Source organism: Nematolebias whitei, chromosome 5, assembly GCF_014905685.2.
Source record: "Nematolebias whitei isolate Nwh7 chromosome 5, NemWhi1, whole genome shotgun sequence".
NCBI lineage: Eukaryota > Metazoa > Chordata > Actinopteri > Cyprinodontiformes > Rivulidae > Nematolebias > Nematolebias whitei.
In genome coordinates this window covers 14,247,209-14,272,040 of record NC_056502.1, presented here as the reverse complement: position 1 = coordinate 14,272,040, position 24,832 = coordinate 14,247,209, and the positions used below count along the sequence as shown (strand labels likewise).

Below are 24,832 nucleotides of genomic sequence, written 5' to 3'. Positions count from 1 at the left end.
CTTTATAACTTGGGCACTAGAATATAATAAAAACACATTTGTGAACATTGCCCAAGGCCTTGCATGCACAAGTGTTTTTATTTATGTTTAAGGAAGCTGTAGCATTATTTGTTAAAGCTCAGAGTTTGTGATGGGAGTGATGCTTTGCTACTACCACACAAAACTTTAGCTCAAGATCTGTAAAGTAAACCAAGTTAGTCATTTTTGTTTGCCATGGTCACTTAGATTTTGCAGCCATCTTGAGTATCTAAGTTAGTTTTAAATGTTCATTCAAAAACTACTTTTTGAGAGTTTAATTCAAATCCATCATTTGGGTCCTGAAATATTTTGCTAACAAAGAAATGAAAACTCTCTGAATTCATTACATTGTCATCACTCTTCAATTGTGGCAGGTTGTGATGGGCCGAGTTGAAATGCAAGAGGAGCCACAGGAGGTTATTAGAAAAATAGGGTTTTATTTTAACCCCAAAAGCTGTTTTACAAAAAATGAATTCTGAGCTCATAAGAGGTCAAAGGAACAAAACTGAACTCAGGCAAAAATGTGAACAAACTGGCTGCTCAAACAAACATAACTGACCTTTCAAAAAATGACACACATGGGTATATATACTTTCTGATCAGACCATTAAGACACAGTGGGGATAACTAAACAGAATACAATCACTAACTACAACAACACAGTACTGCTAAGTTTGATAATAAACTAAACGCCAAAAGTGGAAATCAAAAATATTAAACTTTAAATAGGAATATTCACTTAAATACTAAAGCTCTTTAAAAATAAATAAATAAATAAAATAAAGAAGATACAAGTTCCCCCTCTCCAGCAGGAACTGGTGGTGCAGTCCAATCAGCTCCATGTATTTAAGTGTGCTAAGCCTTGGCCACCATCTTTTGTCTGGCAATTCCCAGGGATCACGGCAGGTAAGAACCGGCAAAAGAAACAAGAATTGATCCTTGGCACAAACAAACATGAACAATAAGTTGATATAAATACATAAGTAAAAAAAAAATGCACCTGCTCACAGATAGAACAAATGTATTCTAAACCAACCAATAAACATTTTATTGTAACCTAAAGTGTGTAATGAAAATAAATGGTACATATAAGAGTTACTGACTTTAGAGTGTGGCATGGATTTGGCCATCACACAGGTGATTAAAAAAATCAGTTCAGTCTATGCCCTATGCTCTATACTTATCAAAATATTATGTGCACAACAGTTTCCACACACTTTAAACATTAAAGCATGCAGCACAAATACATCAGGAAACAGAATATCGTTAAATTGATCTGAAGATCAGTTACATGGGACTGAAGAGTTACAGTAAAGTAGAAACCTGAAGTTACAGTCCAAAGGTCCACTGTAAATATCTTTGTAGAGGAAGAGGGTCTACAAAAAACAATTTGTAATGACGTTACATTTGTGTGAGCTATTCTTAGGTAAGAGGCAGCCATCAAACGGGTAAAAAAAAAAAAAACTTGTTTCTACATTTTAGAATCTCTAAAATCACCTGGTCTATCATGAAAACTTTAACTGCTGCAGGATCATTTAAAGTTGGTAGACTGAAACCAGTCCCTTAGAAACCCTAAAAGCAAACAATTAAATCTAAAAATCCATCCTGAAAATGAATAAGGAGCTAATAAAAGGGGCCAATATTTGTTCGTGTTGAAGGCAAACAGCTCCCTAACTGCTCCACACCCACAAAGAGGATTAAAGTGATCTCGATGAGAAGTATTAAAAGCATGAATAATCTAATTGGATTCTCTAAAGATTGGGCTTTATCTTGGTTCAATGTCTCTACAGGAAAAAGGCACGTTTTGACAACCGAGCTCGTTTAATTGTTGGCGTCAAAGCTTTTTCATGAAAGAATAATTGTGGAAGACCAAAGTTTCATTCTAAATGAATCTTTAAAAAAAATCATTTATGTTTGTGCTATGATTTGTAGAATATTAGTTCTGCAGGTTTTGATGTCTTTTTAGGCAATCACTTTAAATTGTGCTGCTCTGATGAACCAAAACAGCTAAATGCATCTGTCTAAACAATAATTTGGGTTGCTTTTCACAAAACACAGTAAAAATCTTTGAATCTGCTGTTCTAGTTTCTCAAACACACACAACTGGACATTGCAGCTTCTCAAAACTTCCCAATTTGGTGAAGCTTTCCTTCAGTATCTGCTTCTATTCAAGGCCAGAGCAAAATGCACAGACACTGTTGTGTTGAACATAAACAGACTGCTGAACGTAAATGCAGCAAAATGATCTGATAAATCACCCCCCCACACACACACGCACACACACACACTACACTTTGGTCCTTTTCTCAAACTCAAGAATTCTTTGTGTTCAGTCTGTTAAACATTAAACTGTTGGAAACTTGACGGCATCTTGCAAAAAAAAAAAAGATTGCAAATCATTTTTTCTGTCCTGTAAGAGGACGTTTATGTAGTTTATGCTGCATTCCCAACTCCCCGCCTAAAAGTTATTACTATTCAGGAGTGGGGTGAGCCCCTCAATAACAACAACAAGAAAATAATGGAAATAAATTCACACAAACTTTAGAGAATAACGACGACTCTGAATGAGACAGCTGTGTGTCGGAAAGGCCAGAGGAAGAAACCCACCCACATTCTTTCTCCTGGGCTCCGTCTTAGGCACGCTCACACTCACAACACAATGGGCTGGTGGGAAGCAATCTCCAGGAACGTGGAGAGTGGGGAAGCTCCATTGTAGGCCACCTGACAGCGCAAAACCAGCAGCTTGATGAAACGACAGCGCCGCTGAGCTCTGAAGGCCGTTAGATATTTTCGTTGATGGCCTGCGCTCCCTGTCCCCCATAATGCCGAGCTTTTCTCCACCATTGTGGGGATCAGGCAGAGGACATGAATGCCATTAAGCGTTGCAGGCAGCGAGGCGGGCGGACACAGACTGATAAGCGTATGTTCGTTTTTATAAGCCACGACTGGCTCAAATGAGCTGCAGAGAAAATTAGGATTTTTTTTTTTTCTGGTCTCTTGCTTCTTATTCCTCTCAGTCACGCTGTTTCTCTTGGTTTTCACTCTGTTCACATGCTCTGATTTTCACAAGGTTAGCTGTGGCGTTTACCTTGCTTCTCCACTAATCTGCTCTGTTTCTCTCCACCTGTACAACCCCCTCCCATCTACTGTCACCTAGCCATTTTTAGTTGCCCCCTTGCATCTTCTTGTACGCTCACTACTCCAAATTTTCCTCGTTTGTCCCTCAGCTGTCTCCTATTAACCTTGTTTAGAGCTCACACCTCCTCCTCCTTTCTCTCAACACATTCTCCTTTCGTTCCCTCTTACATTCTCTATTCCTGGCACCACCTTCTGTTCACACCCTTTCATCCCCACTTTCCTTGCACTTCTTCATCCTACCCTCCTCCTCTCGTCTCTCATCCTCCATCACTTGAGCATTCCCAGGCTGTCTCTCGTCTCATCATTTCGTCCCGCCGTCCTTCCAGCACACTACCCCTCTGATTCATTTTCCTCTTCACAGACGAATGGTGGGAAAATATGGAAATGTCAGCGTGACCAGGCAGGAGATCAGAGAGGTCTATGTTAATATGGCATAGCTGTCATGATACCATTAGCATAATGTGTGTGCGTGTGTGCATGCCCATCATGTGGGAGTTAAAGACATAATGATAGGTGACAGTACTTAGTTGCTGACATCTGACTACCTGAGAAAGTTTAAGAGTGTAGTTTGTGTGAGCATGTTCATTTGTTATGCGTGTCCATGTATTGTCACCTGCAGGCAGGTAAGCTTTTCTAAAGTGGAGCAGTGGTAATACACAGTTTCTGTTCTCACTCTTCTCCCCTCCGATCTGTTTTCTTTTAGTTTTTTTCCAGCCCTCTCTGCGCTGCTGCTCTTTTCACTCTTACCCTTGAACTGTCTTTTATTCGGCAGTTCCCTTCGTTTCTGTCATCTTTCTGTTTAACAGGGCCAAATCTTTCTAAATATTTATACTGACAATTACTCTTTCAAATGTGGCCTTGGTTCAGCATTTCCAACTCTGCATATTTGTGCACGTTTTCCCCCCTTTTCTTTCTGTCTGCTGATTTAATGACAGTTTGAGACTTCAGGATTGGGGTTTTGGGGTTATTTTGAAGGATGAAGCTGTGCTTGTCTCGAGTATAATATTCATTTCCCCGGGGGCTGTAAAAAGTCTGAGGCCAGCCTGTCTTTCATCTGAGCTCTGACAGGAGCTGCTCTGTGTTGGCTCGCCTTTTATTGCATCTGAATGACGGACAACAAACCTGCCCGAGTCCTGCCCCCGCATCCCTGAACACATGTGGATGTTTGTGCATGTCATATTGCATACTTGTATGTGGACGTCGGAGAAGCACGAGTTTTCTAAGAGATGCTGACCTTGACGATGTCAAAGAGACTCTTCACAATCATCAGTAGTAATCAAGAATCTCGGTGACTTCTCATCCCAGTTTTTTCTTTTCTGCTACATAAATTTGTAACCAAATCACAGCTCTTTCTATTTTTATTTTTACAGACCAGTTCAGGTATACTGGCACAAAATCATATCTAATCTTTACAAAATGCTTTTTAAATTAAAGTGATAGTTCAGAACTTTTGAAGTGAGGTTCTGTCAAAATGTACAACAACTAATCTTACTTTTTGTAGACTCTTTGAACAACCTCAGTTTGGAGAAATGGAAGCCAGTCTTCATGCAGACAAGGCTAATCGCTAACCACATGAGAGCCCTTTTTTTATAAATGTTCAGGCTTATAACACAACTATTTCCCACAGACAACATACCAGTGAGAGACTGCTACTCATATTAAACCTCTACACTTTTTGCATATCGTTTTAGTTTGCCATTTTCTCTTCCAAACAACATCCATATTATGTGAATGGGTGTTTTTTGCTCTACAGCTTAAGTAAACTGTGTTGAGTAGAAGTGTAGAGGTTTAATATTGGCTAACATATCTAAAAAAGTTAAGTCCGGTCCTCTGGACATTCAAAAAACAAAACAAAGCAAAACAACAACAAAATTTTAGAAACGTTTCGTCTTTCATCCGAAAGACTTCCTCCGTCTGAGGTGCTGTATTCAGCTCAGTCTTATAAATAGCACCTTCTCTTAGTGGCTCAACCAGTTTGCTACCGACAGCCAAAACCTGCTGCTCACATGATCAAGAATGATCTGGTTTGTAACTTTTTCCTACCTGGATTATTGAGCATGCATCAGGATATTGGCAAACAGTGTTCTTTCAAAATTTTATGTCTTGTTTTTTCCCCCCCAATATTTTGTAATCCCGATAAACCATATAAAACATGCTCTTTTTTTGGGTAGCCATTAGTGCCTGACAAAAGTTTGAGCCTCTTTCTTTGTACTTTATCCTCTGCCAGATGTCATGGCCGATAAGGTAATAACTATTGATAAATATTTGACAGAACGTCACTTAAAAATGACTGAATTATCCTTTTAAGCTGTATGTTGACTTGCACAGAAATGTTCAGTCTGTCTAAAAATGAAAAAACAAAAACTTCTTTTCACTCCAAAGAGGCTCCGTGCTGCTCCCGCAGGCTGATTAGTGGTTGTCCAGAGCTCTCTGTGGCTGCAAGGTGGTTGTAAATTGGGTTGGTCCTGTGAGAGCTGATGTTGTTCTAGGAACGTCTTGTTGTCTTCCAATTTGGCACTCAAGTCTTTCATTCATTCTTCCCTCATCTCTTCCTCTATATTGATATTTCACATCTCTCCAGTGGAGAGAAGGTGGGGTGTTCATTGCTTGTCAAATAAGAGAGACAGCTCTGCCCTTTCCTCTTAGACCTAGGTTTTGTGTGTGTGTGTGTGTGTGTGTGTGTGTGTGTGTGTGTGTGTGTGTGTGTGCGTGCGTTTCAGTTCTCCGGTTCTTTTGGTTTCAACACAACTGCTTTGTTTCATCACAAACAGGTAGAACTAGTTTCGCAGGCACCAATTTTCTCTTAGCTCCTAACACCCTAACTCTTGCATGACATGCTTTATTAATTTCTATAATGTCCACATATGTGTCCAGGTCCTAGGAGGTTGTGGGGGGAAATCGTTTCACTTGAGGTGTTGTAGGTCTTTAGTTTGTCTGCAAACATGTTTTCATCATGAGCCACACAGTTTTACCTGCGAGACATTTAAAAGTTGTGTAACTGCAGATCATCTATTCTTGCTTGAAACTGGTGCCGTCTTGCTGACGTGCACTAATATATGCTTGCTTATTCATACAAGTAATTACATTTTCACAGAGACCTGGATTACGCACACACGGACACACTCGGGAGCAGATTGTCGTTCTGAAACTCCACGTTTACGGCGTATTTCTCACAAACTAAGAAAAGCACATTTATTTTGACTGCTGTTGTAGAGGAATGTGTCGGCACAGCAAATGGCAGGCTATAGAGAAGCTTAGCCCATCCTGATGATTTACGACCCATGTTCAGAAGTGGACTGGTTTTGTCTATTTTCTGCCTTTCTTTCCAGCTACTCCATCCCCACACACACAGTCGTGTAGAGATACCAGACTCTTGGCCTACTTGCCTGGGTTCACTAATGTCCTTTGTTGTACCAGACACCTCCATACTGTCCTCGTTTATCATCAGGTTTATTACCAACATGATTCTTTTCGCCCCCTTTCTCAGTTTTCTTCCCCTGTGAATGAAATGACTGTGGTTAATGTTTTTCTTTCCCCATTTTTTTGTTTTTTGCTCCCTGCAGGAACCTCGGGTCAAAGGGTGAAGGTAGAACCAGAGGTGTTGTCGTATCCAGGCCAGACGGTCAACCTGCGCTGTTCCTTTGCAGATGCCACTGGAGTACAGCTCACAATGGTCAGAAACACATTCTCAAGTTGCATTTGCTTCCTCTTTTTATTCTCAGTGTGTTTTGTATTATCTGTAACACACTTTTATATGAAATCTAAATTGTGTTTGTGATATGAAATTTTCATAAAAATATCTTTAATCAGAAACTTGCAGCTCAAAATGCTGACTTGACTCGAGACGTTTTGTTGAAATTGCTTTTATGGTATGATTTGGTTTACACCTTACCTAAACTAAATGGTTTGTCTGCTTTTCTGTAAAATAAATGATTCGGTTACAATTTGATTTAATTTTAAAGTGCAAATGTTCAATCACGCAGGTAGATGAGAGCAATTTAACAGCGAACAAAGGAATCTCAGTACAGTTGTATACATTTTTTTGCAAATTAAACTTTAATTTAACAAATAATTGTCCATGGAAATCATCCTAAGGCAGGAAATAGTTTTTTTTTTTTATATTAAATGTAGGCTCAATGTTTTATTACACTAAACAAACAATACTTAGCTTCATTTTGCTTCAGGGGTTTGAAAATGTTAAAATGTGCTGCTACTTGCTTGCATTATAATATAGTGAAAGTGAACAACTGCTGTATGCTGAAGATTTTCCGTTATCCAGGTCATGATAAATCCAAAGAAAAGAGTTAAAAAAAACAAAAAAAACCATCTGGACTTCTAGTCTGATGCTGATGTTTAGCTTCCTATCTGGGAGGCTTCATCAAAAAAAAAAAAAAAAAAAAAATCATAAATGTTTTTATTATTTTATTAATAAAGCCTCCTGGATGGGAAATGAAACCCCTTCAGAATAGAAGTCCAGATGTTTCATTATTTTTGTATATTTTTGCCCTTTATTTGGAACAACTTTGTTTGGTTTTACTGAGAACGGCTGAGAAAAAGAAGCTCCTAGAAATGCTCACATCCATATTCATACCTGCTCCACTTAGTTGATTGTGATTCTGCGTGTGCTGCTCGTGAAATTTACTTTAAAATGCGCGTCTTAAAATGTTCCCCAGTGTTGCTTATCAACAACATGATAAATGAGGCCGGTTATCTCTCTTGGCTACTTCATGCCTCCTGACTGCTGACCCTGTACGTGCTCCACCGCAGGTCACGTGGATATACGAGCCAAAGGACGGAGAACGGCAGAACATAGCTGTCTTTCACCCCAACTTCGATCCCAGCTACCCCGACTCACCAGTGAATGGTAGAGTCAGCTTTACACCCAGTCCTCCAAACATGAACACCCCTTCAATCCAGATCACTAATGTCAAACTGTCCGACGAGGGGAAGTACATCTGTGAATATGCAACCTACCCCAGTGGCAACGAGCAAGGCATCACTCAGCTGGTCATGTTGGGTAAGTCCCCAAAACAGTGTTTGTGTGATGTTTAAAAAAAAAAAAAAAAAAGGATCAGAAAAATTGCATTTTAATGAAAATGAGGTGAAAATGAACGTAATTGGAGAAGGAACTGAAAATGAATGTGAAAAGAACTGAACACTATCAAATAGCTACAGGTTAGCCAACACCAAAAAGCATCAAAAGGCTAGCTAAAATCAAAAAGCAGCTCAAGGCTAGCTTAAAGGAGCAAAAAGATTAGCCGAAACCCAAAATATTTTTATTATTTTGACGTTTTTCTTAGGAGTGCCAAGGATGGATAAGATTAGGAATGAGATCATCAGAGGTTGAACAACTGGGAGATAAAGTTAGAGAGACCAGACTGAAATGTTTATATGCCCCAGGGGAGTGGTGGCGCAGAGGTTAGAGAAGATGGGCCAGTGGTTGGAAAGTCACAGGTTCAACTCCCGGTAGCGTCAACATCAAAAATGTGAGTGGAAAAGGTGGAACACTCACACCTGCTTCCACCCTCATTTGCCCCACTCTGGGCCCCTGAGCAAGGCTCTTAACCCCCACCATCTGTTTCCTAATCAGGTCTCTGGAAAATTAGTTCTTGTGACTCATTGAGACTACCTGTATAAATAAAGGGTAAATGGGGGAACCAAAAAAGGTTAGAGCAAAGATGTATGTCTGTTTAACTTTAATTATCCCCCCACCAACTTACAAAGTTCACCCTGTGAGAGAGAGTCTATTTCAGGTGTTTGTATTTTATCATAAATATCTGCAAAATTCAGTTCTACACAGTGTTTTAGCAACAACACGGTTCTGTGGCTGTTTGGATGAGCTAAGCTTGGATTATATTTAGAATCATACTGAGAGGTAACTGTACTGTGATGGATGTAATTTAATAAACAAAAATAAAATGTGAAAAAATCAATAGTATTAAATAACTACATGAGCTGAAATCCAGTAAATATAATCTCTGAATTAAATCATTTTAAGGGATAAATACTGTATGTCAGTCTGGCAAATAAATAAATAAATAAATTAGACTCTGCAAAGAAGTTGGGTACTTATAAAGCTGTTAGAGCCAATACTGTTCAATTACAACCTATGGGAATTTAAATAAAAATCACCAATAATAGCCAGATTGGCAATAAAATTTAAAATAATTACCCATCACTGGCTATGTTTTCTGTACATAAACAAGTTTTTGAAATCCCTTAGGTTAAATAAAAAAAAAAAAAGTAATATTAAATCAAGAGTATTAAATAAAATACAACCCAAAACAATGTGAACAATTTATTTTTATTTTTCAAAGAAAAATTCAACATTATTCGCAAGAGAGCCCTAATAAACATCTGTTAAATTTCCCAGTGATTAGAATAAGTTATTCTGGCATTTTGTTGTTTACAGGTTATTCATTCCATAAAATTAAAACAAATTACAGGTTTTATTAGGTTTAAGTAGAGGAAATGTTTATTGTAAATCAAATATGTCCAACAGGTTTTAGCTCATTAGAATAAACCTGATTAAATTTTTTTTTTGCAGCGTTTCATCCCTAAACCACGCCCATTTTTGCCTATCATTACCATATAACAACTCAGGTTGTTGTCCTAACAAAGTGTTCAAGGTTTGGTAGGAATTAGCATTGTTGTTTTAAATATATAAATCTTTTACTTTTTTAGCTCCCCCTAGAGTTAGGTCATTATAAAAGTCTGGCCACCTGTTCAAAAGAGGAACATGAACATATTATGACTGATGTGTATTAATGCTAAAATTGATAATATATGACCATTTTTATATGATGCTAGCCAACCTAAATATGAATAAACATGACTTTTATTGACTGAAGAAAAAACAAACCATAATAGATCCAAAGGTTTCCATGCTCCAGTGGATGCATGGAAACGCTGCTGCTCTTTCAGCTGCATTCTGTTTCCTTCTCTGACTTGGATCCCTAAAAACAGAACAGTTAACCTACAAATCTACAATAAATCTATACCAAAGTTGTGCAGTTTAAAGCAGGAACTCTGCGTGTCTTCAGCTACAGACTAGAAGTCCAGATGTTTCATCTACACCAACGTGATGGTTATGATGTCGGATCATATCGATACTAGCGTGTAAAGATCTATGCTCGAGTTTTTCTAATTTCACTTCACTCTATTTTAGAAGTGGAAAATCTGTGTCGGAGGAGGCAGGAAGAGACGAGATCAAATGTAAACGTTGAACAAAAGAAGCATGGCAGACAATTTAATCGGTTCCGATTGCACAACAACTTTTAGAATTGATACACACATGCTGACATGAGTAACATCCATATTTACTTCTGTAAACACAGCGTGCTGCGTTTAATGTCATGCATGCATGCGCGTTGCTTTAGGACCATGAACTGTTCCCACTGGAGTCTGAAGGCAGTTGCATTTAAAAAGTAATTAGAACAATCACACAAAATAAATGAAAAATAAATCACATTTCAGGAAAAAAACCCAGTGTTGAACATTAAGACCTGCAGTGTGAACATAGCCATAGTCGAGCTCAAGAGTTTTATTGATAAGCCAGATGTGGAAAGCTTCAAATTTACATTTTTAATTAATGAAGATTTTTTTTAAATGAAAAAGGAAGCAGTCATGTATATTTACACAACAGAATGAGTTTCTATTTAATCAGCGCAGAACAGAATGCTCTAATAAATCATTGTTTTCCTTCATGTGTATTATCTATCGCCTTTTTGTCAGGTACAAAGACTCGAAGCTCAGAATGATCCTCATCAACTTTTTCTTACTGATGTGTTGCTTAAGCTTTTCAGACTTTCATGCATCATCCACAGATTAACAAAAAAATATGGGAAAAATTGGCCAACTGTCCTTATCTGTTTAATTTACTGTCCTTGCCAAAAATGTTTGGTCATGCTCATATTTCCAGCAGAGTTTCCAGACTCTCTGTATCTGTGCCAAGGCAGCTCTTTTTCCCCCCCCCCCCCCCCTTAATTTAAGTCTCCCATCTGGTTATAGCAAACAAATTTACCTCCCAGGCAATATAAGGTATCCACTTTGCTTTTCCCCCTTTCAGCCTGCTCTTACCTCAAAGGTAAAACACAGATTAAAGGCATTTACAGTTTAGCCTAATTGCTACTGTAAGTGATGTCATCAGCCCAGTTTTGTTTTTAATGTTGGGGAGCCATTGGCCTTGCACCCCCAGCAAGTTCTTCATCTTCCTCTTAACTCATCATGCCTGCATGCCTCCCCTCAGGCAGCGTATTGATCAGGCTGCTTGTCATGCCTGCTGTCAGTTCCTGTCTTACCTGCTCTCTACTGATCCAACATGGCTATCAGAGGGGGCAAGGAGAGGAGGGAAGAGGAGAGGAGCTTAAGGAAGCGCTGAGTTGTGATTTAGAATGGTATAAATCTAGATTTTTTTCTACCTGGATTATTGAGCATGCATCAGGTTAAATGGTAGAAATGCAACAGACCAGTCAGAGGAATGTTTTATCAGTGGTGGATAATGACATAGAGGAGATGAATTAAAAAAAATGAAGGAAAGGTGATAAAAGGTTTGAGTTTTAACTTCAATGCTTGTAATCGTTTTTCAGTGAATGATTTGGAAAGGAAAAGACTGACTGGACAGAGTAGGGAAGTGTTGATGAAGGGGGAGGGGACACAGAGGTTGTTTGTTTTGCCAGGCTTGTGACTCACATTGTTTGTCAATAGTAGATAATGCTGCACATTATCTTTTTCCTCAGCTGTCAGTTTTCGTTTTTTTCATTTTATCTATACGCACGTCTCTTAATCTTTGTCACTATTTTTTTGTTTCCATTTCCACCTTTGCATCATTCTATCGATTCATCCATCAGCCAAGCCAAAGAACTCAGCCTCCGTTATAGCGGTGAATGAAAGCACCCAGCAAGTCGTCGTGGCTCGCTGCGAGTCTGCGAATGGTCGCCCCCCTGCTACGATCAGATGGATTACCACAGCGAACGGTGAAGAAAAGACGGCATCCAGGGCGGGGACTGACAACACTGTGACGGTTACCAGCGAGTACTACCTGGTTCCAACATCATCGGACAATGGGAAAGACATCAGCTGCAGTGTGGAGCACAGAACCCAAACCACTCCAGAGAGCATACCGTTAAAGCTAGCTGTTCAATGTAAGAAGCCGCTCACACATCACTGCATTCATAATTTAATTTGGTGTTCAAACACTAATGTGACAGATGCATGCCAGTTTTGAAAGTGAATATTTCATGTTTCTTATCTACCTCCCCCAATTTTCCCTTCTTTCATATGTCATTCCTTTACCATCCCCCAGTTCCCCCTAAGGTGGAGATTAGGGGGTACGACAATAACTGGTACTTGGGCCGTACCAACGCGGTGCTCACCTGTGAGGCTGAAGCAAACCCTGTGGCAACCTTTGTAGAGTGGAAAACGTGAGTATTGGCTCATTGAATTTTTATCATCTTGTCTTTTGCACGCTCACGGTTTTTGTCACACTGCCCCCGTCCCCCTTGTACTCTTCACGCCCGGGCCTGCTGTCATCGTTGAGCTGTAATCAGCGCTTTTATTATTATCAGTACAGAAGTGTGTTCTGATTAGGGAAAGAGCCGTATTATTTGTCATAATGGACTCTGTGACAAGATTTAACCCTTTCATAATGAGAACCACATACTTGGATCAGCTATTCAAACTAATTTTGAAATAAAAACTTTTAAATTGGTGATATTTTAAGCTTGTATCCAACAGTTTTCTTTTTCCTTTATGCCATGGGTGTCCAAAATGCGGCCCGAGGGCCATTTGCAGCCCTTGGAGTGATGTTGTGTGGCTCACAGCTGCAGTTTCAGAATGGTATTTTAGCCAGCAGGCTTAAGAGATCAATGCAGACTTCCTGCAGATTCATTGGTAATCCTTTTTTATATAATTTTTAGGTTTAACAGCAAAATAGATGAAAAACAATCTTCTCAAAATGAGCAATATTAAGCAAAAAACAAACATTGGGCTATAATCTTTTTATTTTCACTTTTGTAGTACAAAGCATCAAAAACCTTTACTGGTTTCTACCAAAAAGGAGACTTTTAGATAATGATTCATAAAACTTGGCTAAATGTTGATCAAATAATCACGATAGAAATTGGACATTTTTAAATGAATATAACGTGGTATCATCTACATAAGAGTTGATCAACTTTATCAAACCTTCTATGAATCTGTTGTAGCGACTGACAGCTGGACGATTTTTCAGAATTTCAGCCTTTTGTGCAGTTCATGGTCCAAAAGACTTATCGACCCCCTTTAAAAGGATACTTACTCAAATTACACTTATTTCTGAGAACAGACTAAAATGAACTTTCCAAACACAATAAAATGACAAACAGACCCAACAAATTAAATAAATCAAATCCTTTTTAATAAAAAATATTAGCTTAGTGTTTATGAGGCTTTAAATATTTTGGATCTCCAACTATTTTAAACTTTCACCACCAAAAATTAGTAAATTTGTCCTTTCTCCAAAATATTGCTCACATTGAGAGTTAAATTCATACTTTATGGCCCACAAGTCCTTTCATCTGTAAAGTTTTGTCCCACATATGAAAACGTGTGGACACCCTTGTATGTCATAATGAATTGCCTTCTGACAAAAGTTGGAAACTATAAAGTTGAGTTGAATTTAACATTGAACAATGCAGGACTTCTCTGTAAATACTCATCTCATTGCATCCACAGACGTCTTTATCTGTTATTTTTCCCATTTCACTTTTTTCCTTCCTCATGCTGATGTGTTGTATTCCTGCAGCATGTCTGGAGTGATGCCAGACACTGTGCTAAGGTCAGGCAATGAGCTGAAGATACTGAAGGTAGACGAGTCCGTCAACACCACTTTTGTTTGTGAGGTCAAGAACCGTATAGGCACCGCCAAAGACCAGGTTGCAGTCTTCGTCAGAGGTGAGCTGCACGACACAAACAAGTGCACACTTTTAGCCGATAAATATGCAACAGCTGCATAAATATATCAGGGGTGGTTTTTACTCTGACAAATAACTACAACATGTGTGCATTAGTTGGAAATAATCAGCTAAAGTGTCGCTTTTATGCACTTTCCTGCAACATAATGAATTGGCGTCACAGATTCACTCATCTGCTTCTCCTAAATTGATTAAAACCAACTCTTGGTGTAATTTGTACAAGTTGCAAATGTCCAAACATGCTGATAAATTATACATGGTGAATGCATGGAAAAAGCGTTGAGATTTTTGGGAGCAAAATGAAACGCACACTTAGTATTCATTCATCATGTAAACGTACCCCAGGCTTGAATACGAAAACATTTACATCCTGATAACTGATGAAGTGGAACCAAGTGCTCTTTCATCACACAAGCCACACATTTCTTGGTGTTTTGTGCTTTTACTACTTCCTCAGGGATCCACCTTGTTTTTTCTCACATTAACAAACACACACACAACATGCACACACACTTTTAGGCTGAGGTTTGTATGGGGTGTCTAGCATAGGGTTAGTGGGTCCAGCTGCTCTGTCCTTGTATGTATTCGGGGATGTGAATGTCTGTCTGAGTCGTTTTGTGTTTAAGCTTTTGAGGGCATTTATATTTTCTCCATCAGCTTTGTATTTTTCTTTCTCTTCTTGTGTGCATGTCACTTTTTTATGTCTCTGCATGCTGTTAATAAGCTGTACTAAGTTTCTATGGCTCAGTAGTGCCCAAGGTCTCTGACGATTTATGCATCTTAAGGCAATTGTACTGAATTTTTCTCACAAAGAATTTAATGGTTTATGTTGGGCTTTAAGATATTTTTAGTCTTTCTTGTTTTTTTTTCCAAACTGAGGGTTATGATCACATGGGCAGAGTGGTTTCTCAGTGGTACACTTGAGCACTAATGATGACAGGAGGGATTACAACAGAGCAAATTAGCTTTGTCTTTAAAACAGAGCACTAAAAGTAAGACTTCAATCACTAGAAGTGATGTCTCACCAAATATGACACTGTTGACTTTGAAATAAGGGGTTTTATGTTTGGGTACATTTGATTTCAATCATACTTGTATTCTTTGGGTGTGCATAACTGCCGGCTTGTCTTTGTGAAATACGTTTGTAAAATTTTATGTATTTAGAAGTTCATCCATGAGTGCGTTTTATAGTACCGTTTTCTTTTGAAGCAGAATTATTCCGAACAGATCTGGTTAGACTGAAAAACGGATCATACTGGCCCCCGAACTCCCTCGATGTTCTCCACGAGTTTAGATGCCCCTTTCAGCAGAGTTCATTCTTGCTTTTTACCTCATACAAAATGCATCTCCTTTCAATCTTCTGTAGCATACTTGCACTTAACCTGAAGTTATTTTTTGCTGACATGTATGTAAAACTTATCCATAATGGTGGGAGAAAGTTATTTTTTTTTCTGGCTACATCTTAAAAGCCACACAGCTCCTTAATGCCATAATTTTTATTCCTATGTCCCCATGCTGACTCCTTATTCTGCATTTTTTTTTTTTTTTTTAAACCTTATTTCTGTCTTCATCTTCCTTTAAGTCCCTTGGCTTTTCATGATACCACAGCATGTGTCACTGCTCCTCTGGGGCAGCTCTGCACTGTTGCATACAGTAGTAGTGTAACAGACCCCTTGTACCACAAAGGATGCAAACATCACCTGCTGTGTTTTACAGTCAGCAAGCAAGGAAGACGCAAAGATACATGGAGCAGGTGGAGCAAGGGAGAGGCTGCTGCTTTTTGGCGACAAAGCCAGGGAGTGTGCACAGAGATAAATCAGTGCCAGCATGCAATCCTTAGTCAGAAAGGGAGAGAGTAAAGACATGAGGGATGGAGGGAGAGAGTGCGATGCTGACAGCATCTAAAACTCCCATGGGAATCTTGTGCCAGTGCATCCTATCTCCGCAGCCATTGGCCTCCGCTATCTTTCAGCGTAGCGTGTGTTTCTGTCACTCTCCAAGCCTCTCAGAGCGGATCAGTCACCCTTTGCTGCTTCAGCTCCTCACTGCTGCTCCTCTCACTTCACCATTCGTTCCTCTCCTGTTTTCATCCCACATTTACCCTCCACTTCCATTTTATTTTACTTTTTCCTTCTTTCTGATCTCATTTTCTGTGGACTCTCTGGTTTCCCTCCCTTGTTGGACCCCCCCCCCCCCCCACACACACACACACACACACACACTTCCCGCCTCCCACTTTCCTTGCCCACATCATCTCCTCAAAGTCTGTGCTCTCTCACTGCCGACCACCTCCTCCTCTCATCCTACTTCGGTCTTACTCATTTGCAAAGGAGGAGGAGGATAAGATGCGAGCTAAATCTGCCGGCAGTTAAGAGGTGACTAAGACGACCGGAAAAATGTCAGAGTGAAACATGATTGTAGAAAGCAGAGGCTGAGAAGTGTGCACAAAAGTAAAACTGTTGAGACAAAGAGGGAAATGGTAGATGATTGTCAAAATGGAGAATAAGGAAGATGTGGAGTGACTCCAGATGGGGATGTGATTCAGACCTACAGAGACTAATGGGAATGTGTGTAGACAAACAGGGCTAAGAGGGGCCGACAGGCGTGAAATGGTCAGCACCTGCTACATGGCATGTCCCCCACTCCTTTTTACCCTACAGCTGCATGACACACAAACATGAGTCTACTCACCAGTGTGTCTGCTTACTCCAGTTTTCCGCCCTCAGTCGTGCCCTGCACACACGGGGCAGAGAGAGGGGTGGGTGTCCTCTCTTCTCCTTGCCTCTCCTCCTCTCGTCTTCGATCCTGTTGCTTAGTCATATACACAAACCTTCTTCTCTTTCTTTCCTTTTATCGCTCCCTCGCTATCTGGCTGGAGTTTGCTCTTTTCTCTGCATCTTTCATCCTCTCAGCATATGCTCTTTCCTCAACCCACTTATCTCTCAGGTTGTCTTTCAGCCTCCGCGAGCACGATGCTGATCTCCCTGCTTGGAGAAAAACGCTTTTGCCCCCAGCATCCACTGCTCATCCTCATGGCCATGCCATCTTCTCTTTTTTGGATTAACTCCTAAATAGCAGCAGTTCTTTCTTTATCACAGCTTAGTAGTCTCCATCCTTTCATTTATCCCTCTAGTCTAGGTTTCCCTTGGGGGGAGTCTTGTGTGCCTAACCCAGATTCCTTCCATCTTTTTTCTCCCTTCTTGACTGTTCTAAAAGGGGCAACTCAACTGAACCTCAAAAAAACTTAAATGCCCTGGATTGAGTCCCCCCCCCCCCCCCCCCCCCGTGTGGTCTTCAATTGAACAGAAAAGAGATTTCCTTTCAGTTTGGTGCAATACAGCCATTTTCTGACTCATTTAAGGAGACAGTTCAAGGGCAAGGGGCTAGGCTGTTGTCCTACTGGGTTTGGGAGTGGGTGTGTGTTTGTGCACGAGTCTGCCTGCGTCTGTCAGTGTGCGTCTCTAGCCATGCGAAAACGGCCAAAGCTCAGGTCTGATGGAGCCAAGTCTCCCTGCAGGCTTGCCCCCCCCCCACCCCCCACCCCTCATTAGCATACACATGCACCAACATTTGTGCTGCAGACACATGCAGGTCTGTTCAATCACTTGACATCCCGAAAGAGAATCCTGCGATGCGAAGCTCCACGTGCAGTCCAGCCCAGCTTCAGATCGCTGATGACCGTAATGGTGTGGGAGCGTGTGCGACTGCGACCATGCATTATTTTGGGAGGCTGCAGTGAATTTTACTTTCGCTCCATTGCTTTCATTACTCGCGGTCATTTGAATCTTATAGTCTTCTTGGATGTGTCTTCATAAGAAGCATGCTGCATTTTGGCTTCTACAGTATGCTGTCTGTGTTTTGGGGAAACTGGGAAGAATTACTTCATGCTATTATTCATCTCTGGGTTTCATTTATTTATTTGTTATTCACACAGCTTGCTTATTGCTTTCTTTCTGCTGGCTTCTGTAGCAGCATGTGTTTATAAAATGCTCTGTCCTTACCCACTTAAAGGAGTTTCAAGGCTTCTTGGTTGGGTGTCTGAGCCTCCACAGGGAGCTTGGCGTGACTCCCTTTTTAATCTTTTAAGGGGGGTATAAAACATGAATTATCCACAAAAGAGTTTACCAGCACATACTTTGAGAAAGTTACTGAAGTGACTTGTGCGGTACATTAAAAATAATTGGATGAGCTGTACTTTAGGAAAATTTGCATTTAAATTTTTGTGCGGATCCCTTTGATGGGATGGAAATATGTAGCAGCATCAGGCTCAAAGTTTGCACAGGGATTGTTGCCACGCTGCGTGTGATGGAGCGCCACAGAGCCCGAGGTGATAATGCATTTCTCATGTTCCTGTTGCAAGTGGACACTGAGTCCTTGCTCTCACTCTCATGTCTGTGAATAGGACTGTTTAGCACAGCATACCAGGCGAGAGAGTCTGTGTGCTTTGGGAGAACCGAGGAAGAAAACCTACGAAAGAAGAAATAAAAATGTATCTATCATTATTAATTCTTTCCCTGGGCATATGTTCCATAAAAAGGGGCTGAGAAAAGTAGCATAAGACAGAAGTACAAATGTAAATTGGAGCGGTGACAGGGAAAATGGATTTAGAGCTGCAGAGTGCATGCAGGAGACAGCTGGTGAAGTGGAGGCAGAGATGGAGAAGTAGAGAAGAGGCAGAGGAGGAAAAGAGCAGAGCCCAGGTATACACAGCAACAGACAAGAATCATTGTTACAAGAGTAATTCTGTCGGCTTGGTGCACACCTAACAAGAACAAGGCTTCTAGGATTTCAAATGGGAATGACAATATGAATTAGGCTCATTTGCTGCTTTCAGATTTTAAGCAGGGATTTACTTCTCTGGATGTCTAGTGAACGTACTATAACAACCGAGAGGTTTTGCATTTCAAAAAGTTAATCACTTTAAAACTGGGGACAAAAATTAACGATGTATTTAACTGTGGTGATTAGATTTTTATACGGTAGGACAAATGGTCAAACCTGAGGTTATCTTGAATACTTTGGAGTGGAAAGATAATCTGTTTTGTTTGCTTGTAGGTTTATTGTGTGAGCTTCATGCTTTCAGCTCAAACATCAGGTGTAGGGGGCTTCCAGTGGCAGATTATTTCTGAGAGCAAAGGCAGGGTAAATGAAAATGCTCTGCCTAGCAAACGCAGAAAGGCTTTCTGATGTAATACAAATAGTCGGGAGACAAACAGATTTTGAGAAAAGCAGCAACAGAGAAGCTCTGATCAGCAGGAGCTGTATGTATACGATGGTACGATGAGGAAGATGAAAGGAGAAAGAATGCAACGTGGGAATGTTAATAAATAGAGACAGTAGAACTAAAACGAGCTGTATATAAGGAAAGCGTTTTGAAGATGGAAGCCAGTTGAATGCGGGGTTCCCTCTGCTCAGTCTGAGCACTCGAATAAACAATTCCTGGACCACGACTTGTCTTCTCTCCTCCTAAAAATTTCAACATCATACTCAAACTTTGCTCCATAACTTGATGTTCTGCAACATTGTGCTTTGCTGAAAGATTAATATTTCAATTGCAATTAAAGAATCTTGCAGCATGGTAACCCAAATGCTTTGAATCCTTTAAAAGTGGAAATGATATACAGAGGATCCATTTCTTTTCAAAGAGTAGGCATACTCTTTAAATCTCCAAAGATGACTTGTTGCTATAGAAACAATTTATGATATAAAATCTAAGCAGTCTTTTTAATGTATTCATCTTTTCTGTTGAAGTTAACTTGTTTGTTATATTGTCTATGTACTGTCAGGCAGTGCAACTAAAGCCAAATAGAGGGCATTTTTCTTCCAAGTGCTTTGCACAACGTCAACTGGAAGCATTAATTCTGTCAGTGGTCCTGCCAAACCCCAGGCCCAATCTTTTATAGATGTGACCACAGTAAGGAAAACAGTCACAGATTCACTTTATGGGCTGTTGTCAGAATCCTCAAACAACATTAAAGTCATGACCTCAACAAAAGCCTCCACAAAGCTGTACTGTTTCTAATGTAATGCAATTAATGTATTTGGGATAATGTTTCTTGTAGCTTTACTAAGAGTGTCTTTATTAAGTTAACAGGAACTCCAAGCGGGCAGTTAACATTTGACCTTGATTTAATTTACTTTTTTTACCCTTAACTTTAGCATTCAAATGTGTTTTTGTAGGAAAGCATATTTCTGTTTCCATAAATCAGGCATGTTAGGCATGTTTTCACCAAAAAGTGTTAAATTTAACCAATACTCGGTCTTAATTAGCTTTTTCCTGGTCCACAGAAGCAAAAATTGCTCTTTGAATACTTTGTTAAAATGCTAAAGCTGAGATAAAATACAACACAAATAAGGGGATCAAGGGAGTGGAAAGAGACGTACAGCAAACAAGTCATGTGGGACTTTTTCGCAGCCCTCATTTAGACTCAACTTCTTCATCCCATGAGTTTTTTTCAGAGACACACAAATAGTTGCACTGTGTGATAGAGTCCTAGTTTTGCTTGAATCAGCTCAGTTTGTACTCTAACAAAGCCATTAAATGAACTTTATATGTTCATGCGTGAATGTGGAGCAAGGCAGTTGGGACTTTTGTGATGCTAAAATAAAAATGAATCTACATCGAACCAGTGTACGGTCCAGTACCAGAAGATGGTGTGTGTCCAGTGTGTTACCACTCGCCTCTGCTTTGCATTCATCGCTTTCAGGAAGAGTTGTCATTTTATTGCTCGTTCAGGTCACCAACTACCGCACTCCTCCTCCTCATCCAATTCCACCTTCCTCCATATCGTCCTGCTCGTTTGCATGGCTTCCACTTGTTCTGCAACCAACCTGCCGCTCTTTACCTCGACCAAAAGTTTGTGCATGTTTGTGTGGCTTGAATGCCCCCTTCCGCACTTTGCGTTATGATTTGTGGTGGGCCTTGAACAGACCCTGACTGTCGAAGGGTTGCCAGGTGGGGGAGTGTGGCTGGTACTGTGGTAAAAGGGGACAGGAGCAGCCAACAGGGAGGAGTGGAGCTGTCAGTGTAGGAGGAAGCTCAACACACGCTCACAAATGCCTCAAAACTCTTACACACTTGACTTAATGAAGTTCTCACTAGCATCACTTACATCTTCCAACCTCTTTCTTTTTTCCATTTTCTTACTGCTCTTTTTCTACTGTCTCTTTTGGTGTCTTATTGTTTCTCTCAACAATTTCTTTTCCTTCCATTTTCTCCCCCTCCGTCTTTCCTCCCTCCCACAGAGCCGTCACCAGACCCATCCAATGCCGGCGTGGTGGCAGCCGTTGTTGTATGCTCCCTGCTGTTGATCCTTTTGGTGGCTGCCCTCATTGCTGCGTTCATCACCCTTAGGCGCAGGCAGCAGCAGGGTTACCGAGCCAAAGGCGGCAGTGACATGAAGACGCGCATTTTCGGTGGCGGTAAGAAAGCAAGCAAGAACGGAACAGGCGGAGGAGCGGGGAGCGGAGGCGTCTCAGGTGGTAACAACAACGGCCCCATCTACATTTACAATGAGAGCTCGACCCACCAAGGCATCGGAGAGAAAAACAACCACCACCAGCCACTCACCATGGGGAGCCAGCCTGAACATGTTGCCAAAACACCCACCGCCCAAGACATCCTGCTGAGCAACGAATTGGACGAAGCGGAGAGGAGGAAGTTTGATGAAATGGAGGAGGAGGAGAGGTATGACCACTTCTCTGGGGGGAGCTCGATCCTTCAACTACGCCCGCCTCATGATCAGGACGATATGATTGGAGATTACCTGGATGATGACATGGAATCCCAGCGGGATGGGTCGGTCATCTCTCGGACTGCCGTCTACGTATAGAGAAGGTGGATGAGAGATAAAGGAGGAGGCGGCTAATGGAAAAGCAGGCTTGAGAATTCCTCAAGGATTTGTCATCTTTAAGAAATAGAGAAAAGGAAAATAAATACAACTTTATTTTTTTTTTCAAATTGATTTTAAATATACCCCATTATGAATTACACGTTGGCCCCACAGTGAACTGGATTGACGAGGCATGTGGAATAATTTAGAAGCAGTGTCGCGGTTCTTAAGAACTGAAACTCAGAGGAAAAAAAAGAACAACCTTTCTCCCACTGCTTCTGCTCATGCTTTCTCCATTACTGGGACCTTGACTTTTAACAGACTGAACGAGAAAATCCATGTGAGTGTAGGATGAGATGATCATAATGCAAGCTCTCCTATACAGACATCTCACTTGCATATTCATTCTTAGCTTCACTTTAAAAAAACAAAAGGCTTGTCTTGCAGTTACATGTTGCCTCCACGTCTCCGTCCTCCAGTGGGAAGGCTTTTGTTTTGGTAATGCGTCGTGCTGTGACATCTGCTGTGTTGGTGTGGCTTTAAATCAGACATCAAGTGTATTGGAAAATTCAAGCTATGTATTTTTTTTTTACCCTGCTCTCTGCCTTATTTGAAAGCTATAAAAATCTCTGCAGATTCTCAACAGAACCACTAGAATTGAACTGAGTGAAGAAATCTTATTTATTATTTGTCGACGCTTCACAAATACAAAAGCAGGCGAATTTTAAAAAAGTAAGTTTGCAGAAAGTTAAAAAACTGCTTCCTCATTACGTGGCAAACTTTATTTATTTTTTTGTGCCTGGAGGATAGAGACTGTGAACAAGCGATTGAGGAATGAGGTGTAGCTGATCTGACGGGGTCAAGGGATGAAGAGGAAGATGCAGGAGGGCTGGTGATGAACACGTCTCTTCCTCTCACTTCCTCCTCATCCTCATCTCTTCAGAGCGCTCCTGACAGGAGGAGCTTGATTGGTAATGAGCCGTGAAGTTGCTCGCTTAGCTGGGACCAACAGATTGCCACCTCTTATCGTTTATGACGTTTCTTTTCCCTCCTCCCCTTTTTTATTTCGCCATCAGCCCCTCTCCCTCCATCTTCACCCTTCTCTCCGAGTGTTTATGGGAAGTTTTGATTTATCCGGGGCAGTGTTGAGGTCAGGGCCAACCAAGAGCGGGGCAGTATTTTACTGTGGATGATGCGTCAAATGCCCCACTTGCTCGACTTCAGCTTGCCCTGATATATCGGGACAAAGCAATCCACCTGGAGTGGCCGCCTTCACTCCACCGCTGCCCCCCTTGAGACCCCCACCCTCTCCCACACTTTAGTAAATGGCCGGATGTAACAGAACCTCACCTCCATAGTGCAGTGGCGTTACGGAAGACGAATTTTCAATGAGGATCATATATTTCCTTCCATTAGCAGACGTTGGCTGTAGTGAATTGATTAGAAGACATAAAAAGGTTGGATATTGACTAACTGGGCAACATGTGGCGAAATGACCCTTTATTATGCAGGTCCAGGGCTGATTGTCTTCTGACTGTTAATTTATCCTTTTAACGAGCCACTCGAGGTTCTTTCTTTGGCAAATATGACTCTGTGTCTTCTGCACACTGCTGTGTTTGAGTTTCAGTGCACATTTGAGTACCTGGACAATTGTGGAGGAAGAACTCTCATAAACATGCCTTTTTCAGCCTCCTAATCGACTCCACCTTTGACCCACCCCCATAAGGGAATCACCCAAGCGTAGTCTTGGCTGGCTTCAGTAAGGCCAGCAAAGATCTGGATTGATGTTTGCTGCAGGTCATGGAGTCAAAAACAAGTTGACTCGTCACCAAGGGCAAAGATGATTATGCTTGCATGCATTTCTTATGACTTTTTAACCTTGACCTATCGATGTAAGAGGATACACACCTCGTATCTGTGTTTTGCCATTGTTACGGCTGTTAACCTTCATACAGGCGGAGAGGGAGAACAGGAAAAACGCAGGAGGCAAATGACAAAAATAGAGTCAGCATTTAGTGTTTGAGCTCCGTCTGGCATGTTGTAAGCCAGCGTGTTCAATAGGATTATCATCTAATGGCCTTAGTTTGTACATAAATGCAAGTCCTGTCAACCTGGGGTAAAGTAAATGTACTGAACACAGCTGATTTGTCACAACCACTCAATATGACAATGTATTACTTATTTTTGCACTTGGGTTTGTCACGGCTTCAAAGTAAAATATGAGTGAAACACTTTGTTTCTTTGGGAATAAATATAGTCGTGGGGCAAACACACTTTTATGTACTTTTCGGTGTGAGGTATCTGTGTATTATATATGTAATCATCTATATTTTTCTTGTGAAAATGTGGATATTTATGAAAATGTAAATATCAGATTGACGGAGCCAGTGTTTCTAGGAACACAGAGGAAGGTGTTCTTTGCTCGGCTTAGCCTGAAGTTCAGATGTCACAAAGGGCATTCAGAATGTAACGTTTAACCTCAGTAGTTTGGATTTTACAGCATGAACTCAACTGGCTGAGCTTTACTTTAAGACTAAAACTGATCTGAAGTAAAACAACAAATATATCCAGTTATTTTTAATCGTTTGTTTTTACATGTTAAGAATAAGCACACATTTATTCATAGGCAAATAGTTTTATCCCCCCTTTTTTTGATGGGTTCTTTGCACAGGGCAAAAATAAACAGTTTATCCAGTCTACCTTAACCATACAAGCAAGAATCTGTGGCGTCTGAGTCAGCTCTGTGTGTTCAGTAGTTAGTCGGTGTGCGCTTTGGTGACGCTCTCAGGCTTTTGTGACATTTCTTTCTGTCATTTGGGGCTGTAACCTGAGTAGCCGCTCTCTGTCATCGTTAAAAAGTGTCAAACTGCAGATATTATTGTGCATTTGAAA

The 24,832-nt window shown here is 40.7% G+C and overlaps 1 protein-coding gene across 2 annotated transcripts in view; it reads left to right on the top strand.

The window, feature by feature from the left end:
- The window catches only part of si:ch73-22o12.1 (nectin-2), a 118,390-nt gene that overhangs the window by 32,218 nt on the left and 61,340 nt on the right, over nt 1–24,832 (top strand). Inside the window, exons 2-7 of one of the 2 annotated variants that reach the window (XM_037676212.1) lie at nt 6,720–6,829; nt 7,924–8,173; nt 12,006–12,299; nt 12,461–12,578; nt 13,940–14,088; nt 21,354–22,419. In XM_037676212.1, coding sequence (XP_037532140.1) covers nt 6,720–6,829; nt 7,924–8,173; nt 12,006–12,299; nt 12,461–12,578; nt 13,940–14,088; nt 21,354–21,940 — 1,508 coding nt within the window. In that variant the 3' untranslated portion in view covers nt 21,941–22,419. Of the gene's footprint in view, nt 1–6,719; nt 6,830–7,923; nt 8,174–12,005; nt 12,300–12,460; nt 12,579–13,939; nt 14,089–21,353; nt 22,420–24,832 lie in introns of those variants that run through there. The other variant, XM_037676213.1, reaches the window with a different exon arrangement.